Here is a 12,984-nt window from a genome sequence, read left to right on the forward strand (position 1 = left end):
TTCTTCTTCTTCTTCTTCTTCTTCTTCTTCTTCTTCTTCTTCTTCTTTTCTTCTTCTTCTTCTTCTTCTTCTTCTTCTTCTTCTTCTTCTTCTTCTTCTTCCTTCTTCTTCTTTCTTCTTCTTCTTCTTCTTCTTCCTCTTCCCAGGTTAATTTTTTAACATTCTTTATTATAGTTCCTAAGGTTTCTTAAATTCCAACACTCTCTGGTTGATGCTCTAGTTGATTTGTGTTCTGGAAGAACCCTATGAGCACTGGTGTTATAACAGTCTATGTTCTAAGTTCCCTGCTAATGACTGACTACAGCTATTGCCTGGAATGATAAATACAAAGTTTTGTGGGTAAAAGACAGTTGTTGTCTTCATTCCAAGATTGTGCTATGGCTAGCATAGGGCTCTCTATACAGTGGAGGCTTTATGAATATCTGTTGAATGACTTACTGAAGGAAAGAAACCAGTCCTATGAGGCATGGGTCTGAGGTTGTGAGATATATTCTCTCTCAGTGACTGATTGCCTTATGAGAATGCTTGGCCTCATTCTTTTTGTCACCTGAGTGTAGAGGCTAAGAGGATTGTATCAAGGAGCCTACAAGTTTTTTTTTCCACTCATCTGCCACCACAGAGGACAAAAAAAAGGGCCTATGGATAATCTCCAGTGCTTTATTTATTTATTTATTTATTTATTTATTTATTTATTTATTTATTTTATTCATTGTTTCCAACATATGTTATAGAAAGTATGTTGCAATCATGTAGGAAGACTTAAAAGACCTCCTTAAATAATGGTTGCTATAATGTTTTGCTTCCAGTAAGCTTTTTTTTTTGTTAATACAGAAATATCTATATTTTATGAAGGAATAGAAATAGAACCTGCCATTTCACTGTTATAAGAAACTCTTGGAAGAAGAAATTCCCTCTAGCGAGGCAGGTTGGTGCCTTCTCTGCCAAATAGTCTCAGAGAGTTGCCTAGAGTAGGGCCTTAAACTTTTTCCACCCTTTTTGAGTTTTGACAACGCTTGTTGGCATTGTGTGGCATGAGGGCATGAGCAGTGCAAAATGTGCATGCTTTGTATTCAGAACCAAGGCTGTAGTGAAGTTGCATGATGCAATGCGGGCAAGCACTGCCAGAAACACCTCCAATTAATTAGGTGTTTGATTTTGAATTAATTTTCAGTCGTTGCACATTCAGAATCCTTTTACTGTTGCCAAATTTTTCATTTCCTCATATGGGGTCAATACCCACGGTTTAAGAAGCACTGGCCAGAGCATTGAGAAGTACAGCTACTTGCCCAGGGTCACAACCAGTATGTTTCAGAATTGTGACTTGAACTCAAGTCTTCTTGTCTTCTGAGGCCATCTCTATAGCCACTATGCCATGCTACCTCTAATAAATTCTAATATATAGAGAAATTTTCAAAAAAAGGGGAAAAAGTTAATGAGACATTACATGTCCATAGCACCTTTCTTTTAAGATATTTCCAAACTTTGTAGTGATCTTTAACCAACCAGTCAATGTATCAATCAACAAATATATGTATACATATATATTAATGTATATGTATATATGTATACATATATTAATATTTGTTGATTTCTATGTATATGTATATATGTATTTATGTACGTGTATATATATATATGTATATATGTGGGGGGACATACAGCCTTAGATAAAGAGTTGGCCTTGGTTTGAGTTAAGAAAAACTGGGTTCAAGACCTGATGAGGTCCCTTCCAGTTCTAATATTCTATGTACTAAGGTCCTTTTCAACTTTTAACAATCTATGGTTCAAAAGAGTTAAGTGACTCTCCCCACCTACAAGAAAGAAAAAAAAGGAAAAAAAATTTATACTCATTTGCATTTGGGCATTAGAAGGTATCATGATGATGTGAAAACTTTCAAATCTATGTTGTTTAGGCTACCATCCCTGAGATACTAGTACCTCTCCCTCGATCAAACTTGAAAACAAAATGCCTTGCTTAGTTGCACTATCTCACTGGGACATTGACTTCTATATAAACAGCATCCTTGAGCATCATAGTGGTCTGCAGTTGTTCATGGGGCATACAAACACTATTTGCCAGAACAGATAGGATTTGGGCTGGGGAGAGTCAGGGAAGACACTGGAAAGGCTAAAGAACGTCTCTGTGAATGACACAGCAGCACTTGGAACAATAATGAGATGAATGCTGTAAGAGTAATGACCAATATTTTTTCCAACAAGGAGTGGATAGTTCGGAAACAAACACACAAACAAACAAAAAACAACAAAAACCATTTGGGGAGCTAGTTGCTAACATGTCTATGGGATGAGTGTGTGGATGGTGGTGTCTGAGTTTTCAGGTCTTTCTTTACTTGTAGAGGTGGTGGAGGTGGGGGGAGCAAATAAGACAGGGTGTTGGGGAGGGGGTTGGAGGAGGTAGAGGAATATCTCTATAACTAAATTAATCCAGTCAGTGTGTTCTGACCTAGATTCAAGGTCTCTGATCACTCTGTGTAATAAACTGTATAAATTCAGAGGCCCAAAGAAAGGAAGATCAAGTTTCAAATGAGAGGTCCAGTTGGGTGAGTGGCCAAATCCCAGTGCACAAATCAGATGGACAGAGAGAGAGAGAAGGAAAGGAAGAAAGAGAGGGAGAGAGAGAAAAAGAGAGAGAGAGAGACAGAGAGAGACAGAGACAGAGAGACAGAGAGACAGAGAGAGACAGAGAAACAGAGACAGGGAAAAAGAGAAACAAACCTGAAGGAAGAAGGTTTTGAGAGGCCAATAAGAAGAAGAGGAAGGCTGAGATTAGGGGCTGCCTGTATAAGTGTTGAGTGTTCATGAGTGTGTGTGCCTTATTCTTATTCTCCCCCCTTCCTTCACTCATCCAGTTTTAAGCAGGCATTGAACAATTTGTTATGAAATGTGAAGTACTGTGTGTTTAGAAAACCTTTTTTTCTTTGAATTTTTTTTTCTCATTCCTTCTTCACAAAAACATATCCAGACTCTGGAGCCTGGCTTGAACAAGGCTGTTATAATAGAGGAAACTAACCTTTGGAAACCCAGGCTTTTGAGGCTTTTGTTTCTGAAACTGTTCCACCACTGGTTTTGCTTCTTCAAGCTTGAGTCCATTTCCTGGGCTGTTTCATGAGCCTTCAAGGGACTGGGGCAGCATGCCTGCATGCTGTTCATGACAGGGACACAGGGTGACCTTGCACTGTTTATAAAACTTGGGATTTCCTTCTAACAAAGGAGGACGTTAGGCCCCTTGCCAGAATGAATAGCTTACACTCCTTCCCAAGTGTGAGGAAAGTAAAAGGCTTATTCTCTCAGGTGGGAGTGAAATAAAATGGTCCCCAGGAGACAGCAGATCATGATGGTGGACTCTATTCATGGTTTTGCTGAGTTATCATGGGTTTGTCCAACTTTGTAATTTGTAAATTTATTACCTCTGCCCATACTACACTTTTTACCTTCTTTATCTGCTTTGAAACCTTATATCTTTCCTATATGCAGAATGTAGTAGATGTTCATTTCATGGAATAATGAATGAAATCAGTAACCAAGTCTCCTCCCTCTCTGCCCCACCTCAAACTTAGTATTCTCTCTCCCATCTCTTCAAAAATCTCAAAGAGGGTTCCCCTCACATTGATCCACTTTCCATTTCCTTCTCCCTACCCCCTTTAACCCCACCATTTCTTTACTAGTCTTTCTACTCTACTTTTCATGGAATAAGAGCAAATTTATACTTCAAATGAAATATCAACAAACTATATTCATTCTTTAGGAAATGATAGTCATACCAGGTGTGATGGTGCATGCCTGTAATTCTTGCTACTGGGGAGACTGAGACCAGTGATCACTGGAGATTGGGAATTCTGAGCTGTAATGGATCTTAAAGCAGATTGGATGTCTACACTATGTTAGACACCGATATATTGAGCCCCTAGGTAAAGGGACCACAAGACTGCTTAAGGAGGGGGGAGCCAAACAAGGTCCAAAAAACAGAACAGGTCAAAAGTTTTCATTCCAAGTATAGTGAGATCCAATCCATGAGTGGCCATTGGACTTCCATCCTGGAATAACTAAGAAGACTCACTGCACCCCCTCCAAACAACTACCAAATGAACAAATAAATAATACAACAACTTACCTTATAGCCTCTGGAGCCAGAAGAGATCCTAGAGGTAATATAGGCCAACTCTCTCATTTTACAAATTATAAATGAACCACAAAAACTGAGGCCTGGAGAAAGGAAATGCCTTGACCAAAGTCACACCCAGAGTTAGTGGCAGAGGCAGGGTCAAACCAAATCTGACTACCAGTTCAGTGCTCTTTCTGCTACACACTGATTCAGAACAAAATGATGTGTTCAAATACCTAGAGAGGCGTCATGCACTAGTGACTATATAAAAATGGGGAACTTTGAGCAGAATTTCAAGTGTCTCCCCTTTAAGATACTACATTATATGGTATCCTACCATGTGTGTCTATCAGTAAGATGATTTTTAATATTTAAAGTTTTCTAAAATCTATAGGATAGGTGCTCTACTGTGGGAAAAAAAAAGATGTTAGTCAATAGGCATCTATCATGCCCTTGCCCTCCATTAAAGTGATCAGTAAGGTACCTTTCGTATCTAACATTTCAAGAATCTTTGTTTATGAGTCTAGAAGTGAGAGTGTTGGGCATTTAACTGCATCCCTCAACTTAAAGCCAAATCAGTGGAAAATTTTAGAGAGGTCAAGGCTGAGGCCAAACACTATCACCCAGAGGTCTCTCTTGGACCCTTGATTCCATGTAAACATGATTTTGATTTTGCTTGTCGGTAATCATGATCCCCAAAGAAAATAAAAATTTAGTTTTCATTTATGGAAACAAGGCAAAGGATGAGAAGAGGAATCAGAAACTTGGAAATAAGTCTTACAAGGTGCATCAATAATTAATGGAATGGAAAGCATTACTATTTTATTATTTCAAGAAGTTTTGTTTTTTTTTCTGTGATGGTGACTATTACAATTACAGTGGAAGGGAAGTAGATTACAGTATCTAAGGTTCCTTTTTTGGCCTAAATTTATGGTCCTTTGAGTAAATTCTCAGAGTCCTATAACTATTGTTATGGAGCTATGTAACATGTGCATTGGTAGATGTAGATTAGGTGGCATTATCAATGGTCTGTCCAGCTGAAAGATTTTTGACACATAGGTAAGGTATACACACACACACACACACACACACACACACACACACACATACACCATAGCACAAAGCATATATGCAGTGTTCTGCATGCATAGAATATACACACATATATAATGGATATGAATGCACAATGCAGCCTACATACAAATCATACACATTTGCCCATAAATATCTATGTATGTATTATTCACACATAAATAATTACCAGCTCTTCTCATGTTGCAATATTCCATTATTTTTTGTTTGATCTCCTACCCATCTATTCTATGAGTGCCTGTAAGTATATGTGAGAAGTATTACAGACAACATTTTTTTCTATGTTTTAATTATTTATTATTTCATGTTTATTTTGTCCCATCATTTTCAGTTATGTCCAACTCTTTGTGATTTGATTTAGGGTTTTCTCGGGAAAGATAATGGAGTGGTTTGCCATTTTCTTCTCCAGCTTATTTTACAGATGAGAAATCAGAGGCAAACAGGGTTAAGTAACTTGCCTAGGGTCACATAGCTAGTAAGTATCTCAGGCCAAATTTGAACTCAGGAAGATGTCATTCTGACTCCAGGCCTGGCACTCTGTGCATTGTGCCACCTCGCAGCCCCATTTTTTCATAACCATTCAGTAATTATATAGAATTGTTGTAAAGTACAAATAAGATAATGCATGTGATGTTCTTTGTTAATATTGAAATTCCACATACATATAAGTGCTTTTTTATTGTTACTGGAAATATCTGAGTATTTTGAGAATCTCTGATTATATAGGTATGCATTCATCTTAGGCACTGTATTATGTGATGTGTTAGACATTGCTTCAATAATCAGAGAAATACTGCAACCCCAGTTTTCAGAGTGTGAAGTTCTTACAAATAATTTAAAAATCATTAATCACTGAATAAAGCTGTCTTAGGTCATATGAATAGTTCACCAGTTGGCTGAAAAGGTCAGGGCATTCCCTCTCACGTATTCACATTGGAGACAGTATAAGCATGAAGTAGAAACCTACAGATGCATTTGCTCAAAGGACCATACATTTAGGTCACAAAGGGACCTTAGATATTCTAATCTACCTTTCTTCCACTATAAAATAGTAAACTGAGGCCCAAGAGGTTAAGCAACCTACCCAGGGGTACAGAATATCAGGGTTGCAGTTTGAATATAGTTCACTTTTATTATTCCTGTTAATTCTATTTCATGAGCCAATTCCTAGACTCCATTAACAATGGTAAAAGCCCAACATCCTTGTCTAATACTGAGATGACTTTATCTCACTCTTATATATTTTTAGGTCATCCTCCTGTCTCTATAGAATAACCCCCTTTTTTTTTTTCCATTTTCTGGTTGAGCATTTTGTGAGAGTGTGTGTGTGTGTGTGTGTGTGTGTGTGTGTGTGTATTTTTCCCCCCTCCTGAATGATCCTGAATATTTTATAATCATACCATATGGTACTACTACTACAGCTACTACTACTACTACTACCACTACTACTACTACTACTACTACTACTACTACTACTACTACTACTACAGGGTATAATTGCAGAAAATAGCCCACCATGCAAATTCAAACAGTGATTCAGTGGCAGATCTGGAAGTTCAAACCTTGCCAGTCCCTTGAATTCTGGCCACTCTCTCTACTAACTCAACAACATCCCTTGTCATCTTTTGTTATAAATGGTTTAAATATATTTGGATTGCCAGTGGGAGAGCTGTTTCTCATAAAAATAAAGATTTTACTCAAAAACTTGGCTTAAGTTGGAATGTAAACACATTTTGAAACCCACCCCAAAAATTGATTAGTTCTTCATTGATAGTTTAACCTGGTGGAGGGAGGAGGAGGGAGGGGGAGGGAGGGGAGAGGGTCTCATGCTTTTCTCAGGAAAATTTGACAAACAAAATAATTCTATTTCCCTTTAAATCCTGTTTCTCCTCCAACTTTCCCTTCTGCCTCCCTTTCTCCCACTTATTATTAGCCATTTCCTTTTCATAGAAGTAAAATTGTACTTCTCTCTTTCTCTCCCTCTCTGTCTCTCCTTTCCCTCTCTTTCCATCTCTCTTTGTTTCTCTCTGTCTCTGTCTGTCTCTCTCTATCTCTCTCCCTTTTCTCTGTCTCTGTCTCTGTCTCTACCCCCACCAAAAAAAAAATAAATTGAACATGTACTTGGAGAGTTAATCCCTTCTCCTAGCCTGAATTGTTTTATTCCAAAGATTTTCAAAAATAACATGGTTATTTTAAGAAGTTGATAGACTTCTAAAACTGGCTATCTTTTTAATAGAAAACAGAAATAGATAATAACTCATATCTCTTTGGCACTTTAAAGTTCATGAAATGTTTCTCTCACAATGAGATAGGTAGTGTAACTATTATGATCACCAATACACAGATGAGGAAATTGAGTCTCAGAGAGGTTAAGTGATTTAACCAAGCTCAGCAAGCTTGTATTTCTCAGTTAGAACTCAAACTCAAGCCTAATGTTCTTTTCATTTCAAGTTGTCAACAAACATTTATTATGTACTTCCTGTGTGACTGGCACAGTACTAAGTTCTCAGAATACTTGTACTAGTAGAAAGAAAGACAATCTCTGCCCTCAAAGAGCTTATATGTTAATAAAGACAACATAGAAAAGGGAGGTGAAAGGGGTGGGAGGAGGGATAAAGATTCCAGGTATTGAGGAGGAAGTCTCTGGAGAGTCTGGAGTGCAATTTGGAAATGAGTGAAGAGACTCTTGACTAGAGAGTGAGACTGATGACTTTGGACAGCTCTGTCTCATTTAAATCAAATTCTGGACAAGTCAAGACATCACCACCATGATGTCATTGGTCCTCTTCCCAACAAAAGGACAAACAACAACAGCCAGTCAGAGGGAGAGACTGAAGATGCAGAAGGTGCTTCTAATTTGTGAATTCCAGGACTAGAGTGAAATTCCAGGGTGAAGAGGTTTCTGGGGAACTACAGAGATATTCCAAGAGAGTCAGTAGTACAGCAGTGCCTAAAGGTTGAAAGCATATGTTCTCACTATCATGGATTGTAAATAATAGAAAGCCAGAGTTGGAAAAGCCTTTAGTGTTCATACCATCTAACCCTCTGGTAAGTATAGAAATTCCCTCTTTTTTATTCATGAATCAGTAGGATTGAGGAGACATGCACTGAAAAGGCATGGATATCTCCTAGGGATTCAGAGTCAAAAGGGACCTTAGAGGTCATCTACCTACTTTAACAGATAAGGAAACTGAAACTCATGTTATTTCATAGAGGTTTCACGTATAACTACATATACACATATGTAGATGTGTATATTTGCATGTATGCATATGTATGTATATATACACAGGTTATCTCCCATTGATAGAATGGAAGCTCTTTGAGGTCAGGGACTGGTATGGCTTTGTCTTTGTATCTATACTCCAGTACCTAGCACAGTGCCTAGAACATAGTATTATGCACTTAAGAGATACCTGTTGCTGGATTTCAAACTTACTTGGCTAAGGCCACACAGGTAGTAAATAAAAGAATCTGAATTTGAACTCAGACAGGGGGTTAGCTTCACTCAGCCATTTTTTCCAACAAAGTTGCAACCCTCACTTGGGCCACTGACTAGCCCTCACTATATGGAGAAGGCAATTAGCATGGGAGATGGGATAGATTTGGGAATGTGGCCAGCTCTGAGGGCAGTCTCTTGATTAGCCTTTTGGTAACACCAGAGCCCAGAGAGGGAATGTAACTTTCCCAGGGGTTTCCAGAATACGTTGAGTAGGCTGGAGAATTGAACCCAGGTGTTCTAGCCAACTGCATACTGAGAAGCACTGCACAGTAGGGAATTAATTCAGGGGAGCAGGCTGAAAAGCAGTAGCTTGCACAGCAGATCTATTTACATTGAAAACATTTGGTTATTATTATTTTTTTCCTGTCTTACTTGCTTACAAAATGTTAACGGTTGCATTGTTTGGTTTCACTACCTCTCATTGACTATAGAATTACAACCTCTTAGAGGTCTTTGCATGGTGTAATTCAGAGGATTCAAGGAATTGTGGAAATGGTCTCAAGGCTTTTTACTGGGACTTCAAAGGACCAAGTCAGTAAAAATCAGAAAATTTCAGTGGAAATCAAAACAATTCAATATCTATTACTTAATATGTGTTGCCTTCCATTTCAAGGTTGCATGGCTTCAGATCTCACTATAATAACCATTTGATATACTAAATTAAACTCTTGTCATTTCAAGGATTTGTTTTGTGTTTTTTGGTTATTTGCTTTTTTTGTTTTGTTTTGTTTTGTTTTTGTGGGTTTTTTTTTTTGCTTGCTTAATGCCAGGTTTTTAGGACACTGAATTGAGTGGTCAGGAGTTATAACTCTTCCACCAACTCAATGTGTACTTTGGACAAGTTGCTTTCTCTCTAGTCTTCAGAAAAATCATAGGATCATAAGGATTAGAAGTGGAAGAGGCCATACACATCAATTAATCCAACCTTCTCATTTTTCAAATGAGAAAACTGAAGCTGAAAGAGGGAATATAACTTTCTCATGGTCAGGTAGGTAGAAGACTTGGGATTTAAACCTCAAATAACTCCAAGTACAATGTTCTTTTCATTATGCCTCCAAGAGATCTTTAAATCCCTTTTCAGATTGAATATTCTGTATCCTGTTCAAATCTGACCTCAGACACTTCCTAGCTGTGTGACTCTGGGCAAGTCACTTAACCCTGTTTACCTCAGTTTCCTCATCTGTAGAATGAGCTGGAGAAGGACATGGCAAACAACTCCAGTGTCTTTGCCAAGAAAACCCCCCAAAAATGGAGTCAAGGAGAGTTGGACACAACTGAAAAACAACTAAGTAACAAAACAAATGGTTTGAGTTCTCTTCCAGCTCTAACCTTCTAAATTTAGTTTAGCCCAACTAAATAGCTGTTAAATATCTAAAGCAAGATTTGAAGGCAGTTCTTGACTCCCAGTCCAAATCTCCACTCACTGCCCCATGCTGCCTCACAACTTCATGTGTCCTAATCCTGAATGGTGTTGTTGGACATTCCTCTGGTTGCATCTAAATGTTAGATAGCTACAATTGTAGAGGCTGCTCTAACAATCTAGGATGTTATCATTCTTTGAAAAATAGGTCTTTGGTATGCTCCAAAGTAGTTGTCTGAAAAGGATCGATCTTCCACTTGGAGGTATTTCTCTGAACAAAGAATATTCAAGTATAGACCATAGAATGATAGGTTAAAGAACTCAGAAGGTTAAATCTGGAAGAGAACTCAAACCATTTGTGTATCATGATCTTGTTTTAACCACAGTAAGATTCTGTCTCTGAGCACGGCACTGAGGAATGGTTTGTGGGAAAGCACAGTTATTCTGTATGCTAGTAAGCAAAAAAGCTTAGAAATGTACCTCGAACATTCCTTACTTCCTCTTAAGAGTTTGCTACAGATCAATCACCCTTGAATTTATTTACACCCTTCTTGAATCTATTTACATTCACTGCCTGTATAACCTCTGGGGCTAATGAGTTCCTTATGTTTATTACATACTGTATGAAGTGGTATTTCCTTTTATTTTCCCTAAAATGACTTCCTTTAAGTATCAAGAGGACATCCTAGTTCTAGGGTTCCCAGATTTGGATCCATGTTTATGTTCCCCATGCCCTTCAATCTGTTTTTTACTTTGATCATGTCCTTCCTCAGCCTTCAATTTTTCAGTGGCTTGCGACTAGTTGTCTAGTTGTAGAAGTGCACTAATGGCCCATTTCTTGTTTCCTTGACAGCTGTGTCCACTTCTCCTGTGAAGCCACTGACTGCCAAGAGCTAAACATTGACAATGCATCTCTGAACTGCTCCAGCAGTGAACGGTACAATGGAGCCCAGTGTACCGTCAGTTGCAAGATGGGTTACATTTTGCAAATTCACCGAGATGACGACCTCATCAAGAGTCAGGTTTGTTGAGTAGCGCCTTTCAGCAATCCATGGTGTAGGAAAACCAATGGTCTGAGGCAAGTCTTGAGGTGAGAGGAGAGAAGAAGAATCAATCAATCAACATTCTTAATGCACCAGGCGCATAAAACCAGGCGCTTTGCTAAGAGTTGGAATCTCCCTATTCCTTCCCCAACCCAGCTGTGACCATGCTTTTTGAAGTGATTTCAGACAGGTGGCGTGATTCATATGCCATTGCTGATTCCACACAAAATCCAAGTGGATTCCAGAGGTGTGGCAGTGCTTTCTTTTTCTTTTCTTTTTTTTTCTTTTTTTGCTTCTATTATGATCACATAAATTAACTTGGTTCATAATATCATAGAATCATTAATCTAGAACTGAGAGGGAACTTAGAGGTCCTATAGATCAACTTACTCATTATCCACATGAGACAGTTGAAGTCTAGAGAGGTTAAATGAGTTGCCTGAGGTCACAAAGCTAGTCAATAAATGAGCAGTGATTTGAACTTGGATTGTCTTACTCCAAGTTCAGGGTTTTTTTTTCCACTGTAGCATATTGATTTGTTTCAGGACAGATAGTATTGTGGGATTTAGTGGTGACAGGTACCTAGACATCATCTAGTTCAACCCCTTCATTTTACAGATGAAGAAACTGAGGTTAAAAAAATGAGGCAAGTCACCAAGGTCACCCAGGTAGTAAGGGGTGGAGCCAGAATTCTAAGCCAGGCCCTAGGACTTTCCAATCCAATACTCATTCCACTACCAGATGCTCTTCTCTGTACAATGTTACATTCCTGTAAATCAGGAAAAGGAAGAGGAGGCATGTTACAAATTGGAGCTTAGTGGGGATTTGTGTATATTTATACTTCCCACCCTCCTGCTTTATCCAGTCCCACCTAGCTGTGTGCCAAAACCTGGGATAACAAAGCATTGTATTAGAAGATTTGTTCCTCTTTTGGTTCTGTATGATATTCCAGTGTCATCAATTCAATATACGGTAGAGTGAGAACAGATTGAACTACGTATTTCCAAACAGACTGCCATGTATTCACACTTATACTGCATTTTTCATGAGACCTCTTGGGCAGGATGGAAGGGAAACACATAAAAGTTTTCAACAAAATTGAAGGACAACTTCAGGGCTTTGCTACCTTGATGGTATCTGCATTGAGATGGTAGCTTCAGCTCAGTACGGTGCAAGAAAACATAGGCTAACAACTATGAATTAATAGGCCAAGAAATACCTGTAATGGCTTCATTTTTTTCCCACTCAAAACATATAAACTTGCTTTCCCTCAAAATAAGTTTTGTTTTAGTTTTTTTTTTGTTTTTGTTTTTGTTTTTTAGGGGGTGAGACTTGGGGGGAGAGATATTTCAACACCCTCAGAATAATTTTCAAGAGGAAAAGTCTTTGTAAGGCCTGGCTTCATGTGTGAATTGGATTGAGATTAGAGGGCTCAAGTTTCTTCTCACCATGGTGCCATTAAAGATCCCAAAGGCAAGGTAGTGTAGCAACTCCCTACACATGGTTTGGGCACTGAGGCAGATCACTTGGTTCTGATTTCTGCCTTTATTAGGAAAATTGTTGCATAACCATGACCCAATCTCTGCCTTCATAGGAGTTGCTTCCATTGTAAAACAGGCAGAGTATAGTCCCTAACCCTTTGGTCTATTTCAAAGAAAGGTTTTGGAGGGAAGTGAATATAGAGAGAGGTAGCATACGGATGATGTCAGCATGAGGTGCCATTGCTTTTAGAAACCTGACCACTTCTCCCTCAGTGTTATTCAATGTCTGAAAGAGCTCTTTGCAGGAAACATAGGTGGGGTGGTCTGTTGTTTAAAGTCAAGTTCAAATCCTTTGCAACTCAGTCTATGATTCTTCTTTTCCT

The 12,984-nt window shown here is 38.5% G+C and overlaps 1 protein-coding gene across 1 annotated transcript in view; it reads left to right on the top strand.

Annotated features, from left to right (window-relative positions):
* LOC114046870 (pappalysin-1-like) overlaps positions 1 to 12,984 on the top strand; it is a 280,259-nt gene that overhangs the window by 203,600 nt on the left and 63,675 nt on the right. The window contains exon 14 of the mRNA XM_027867446.1: positions 10,931 to 11,099. Coding sequence (XP_027723247.1) covers positions 10,931 to 11,099 — 169 coding nt within the window. The remainder of the gene's footprint in view (positions 1 to 10,930; positions 11,100 to 12,984) is intronic.

Source organism: Vombatus ursinus, unplaced genomic scaffold, assembly GCF_900497805.2.
Source record: "Vombatus ursinus unplaced genomic scaffold, bare-nosed wombat genome assembly UNPS02014786.1, whole genome shotgun sequence".
Classification (NCBI taxonomy): domain Eukaryota; kingdom Metazoa; phylum Chordata; class Mammalia; order Diprotodontia; family Vombatidae; genus Vombatus; species Vombatus ursinus.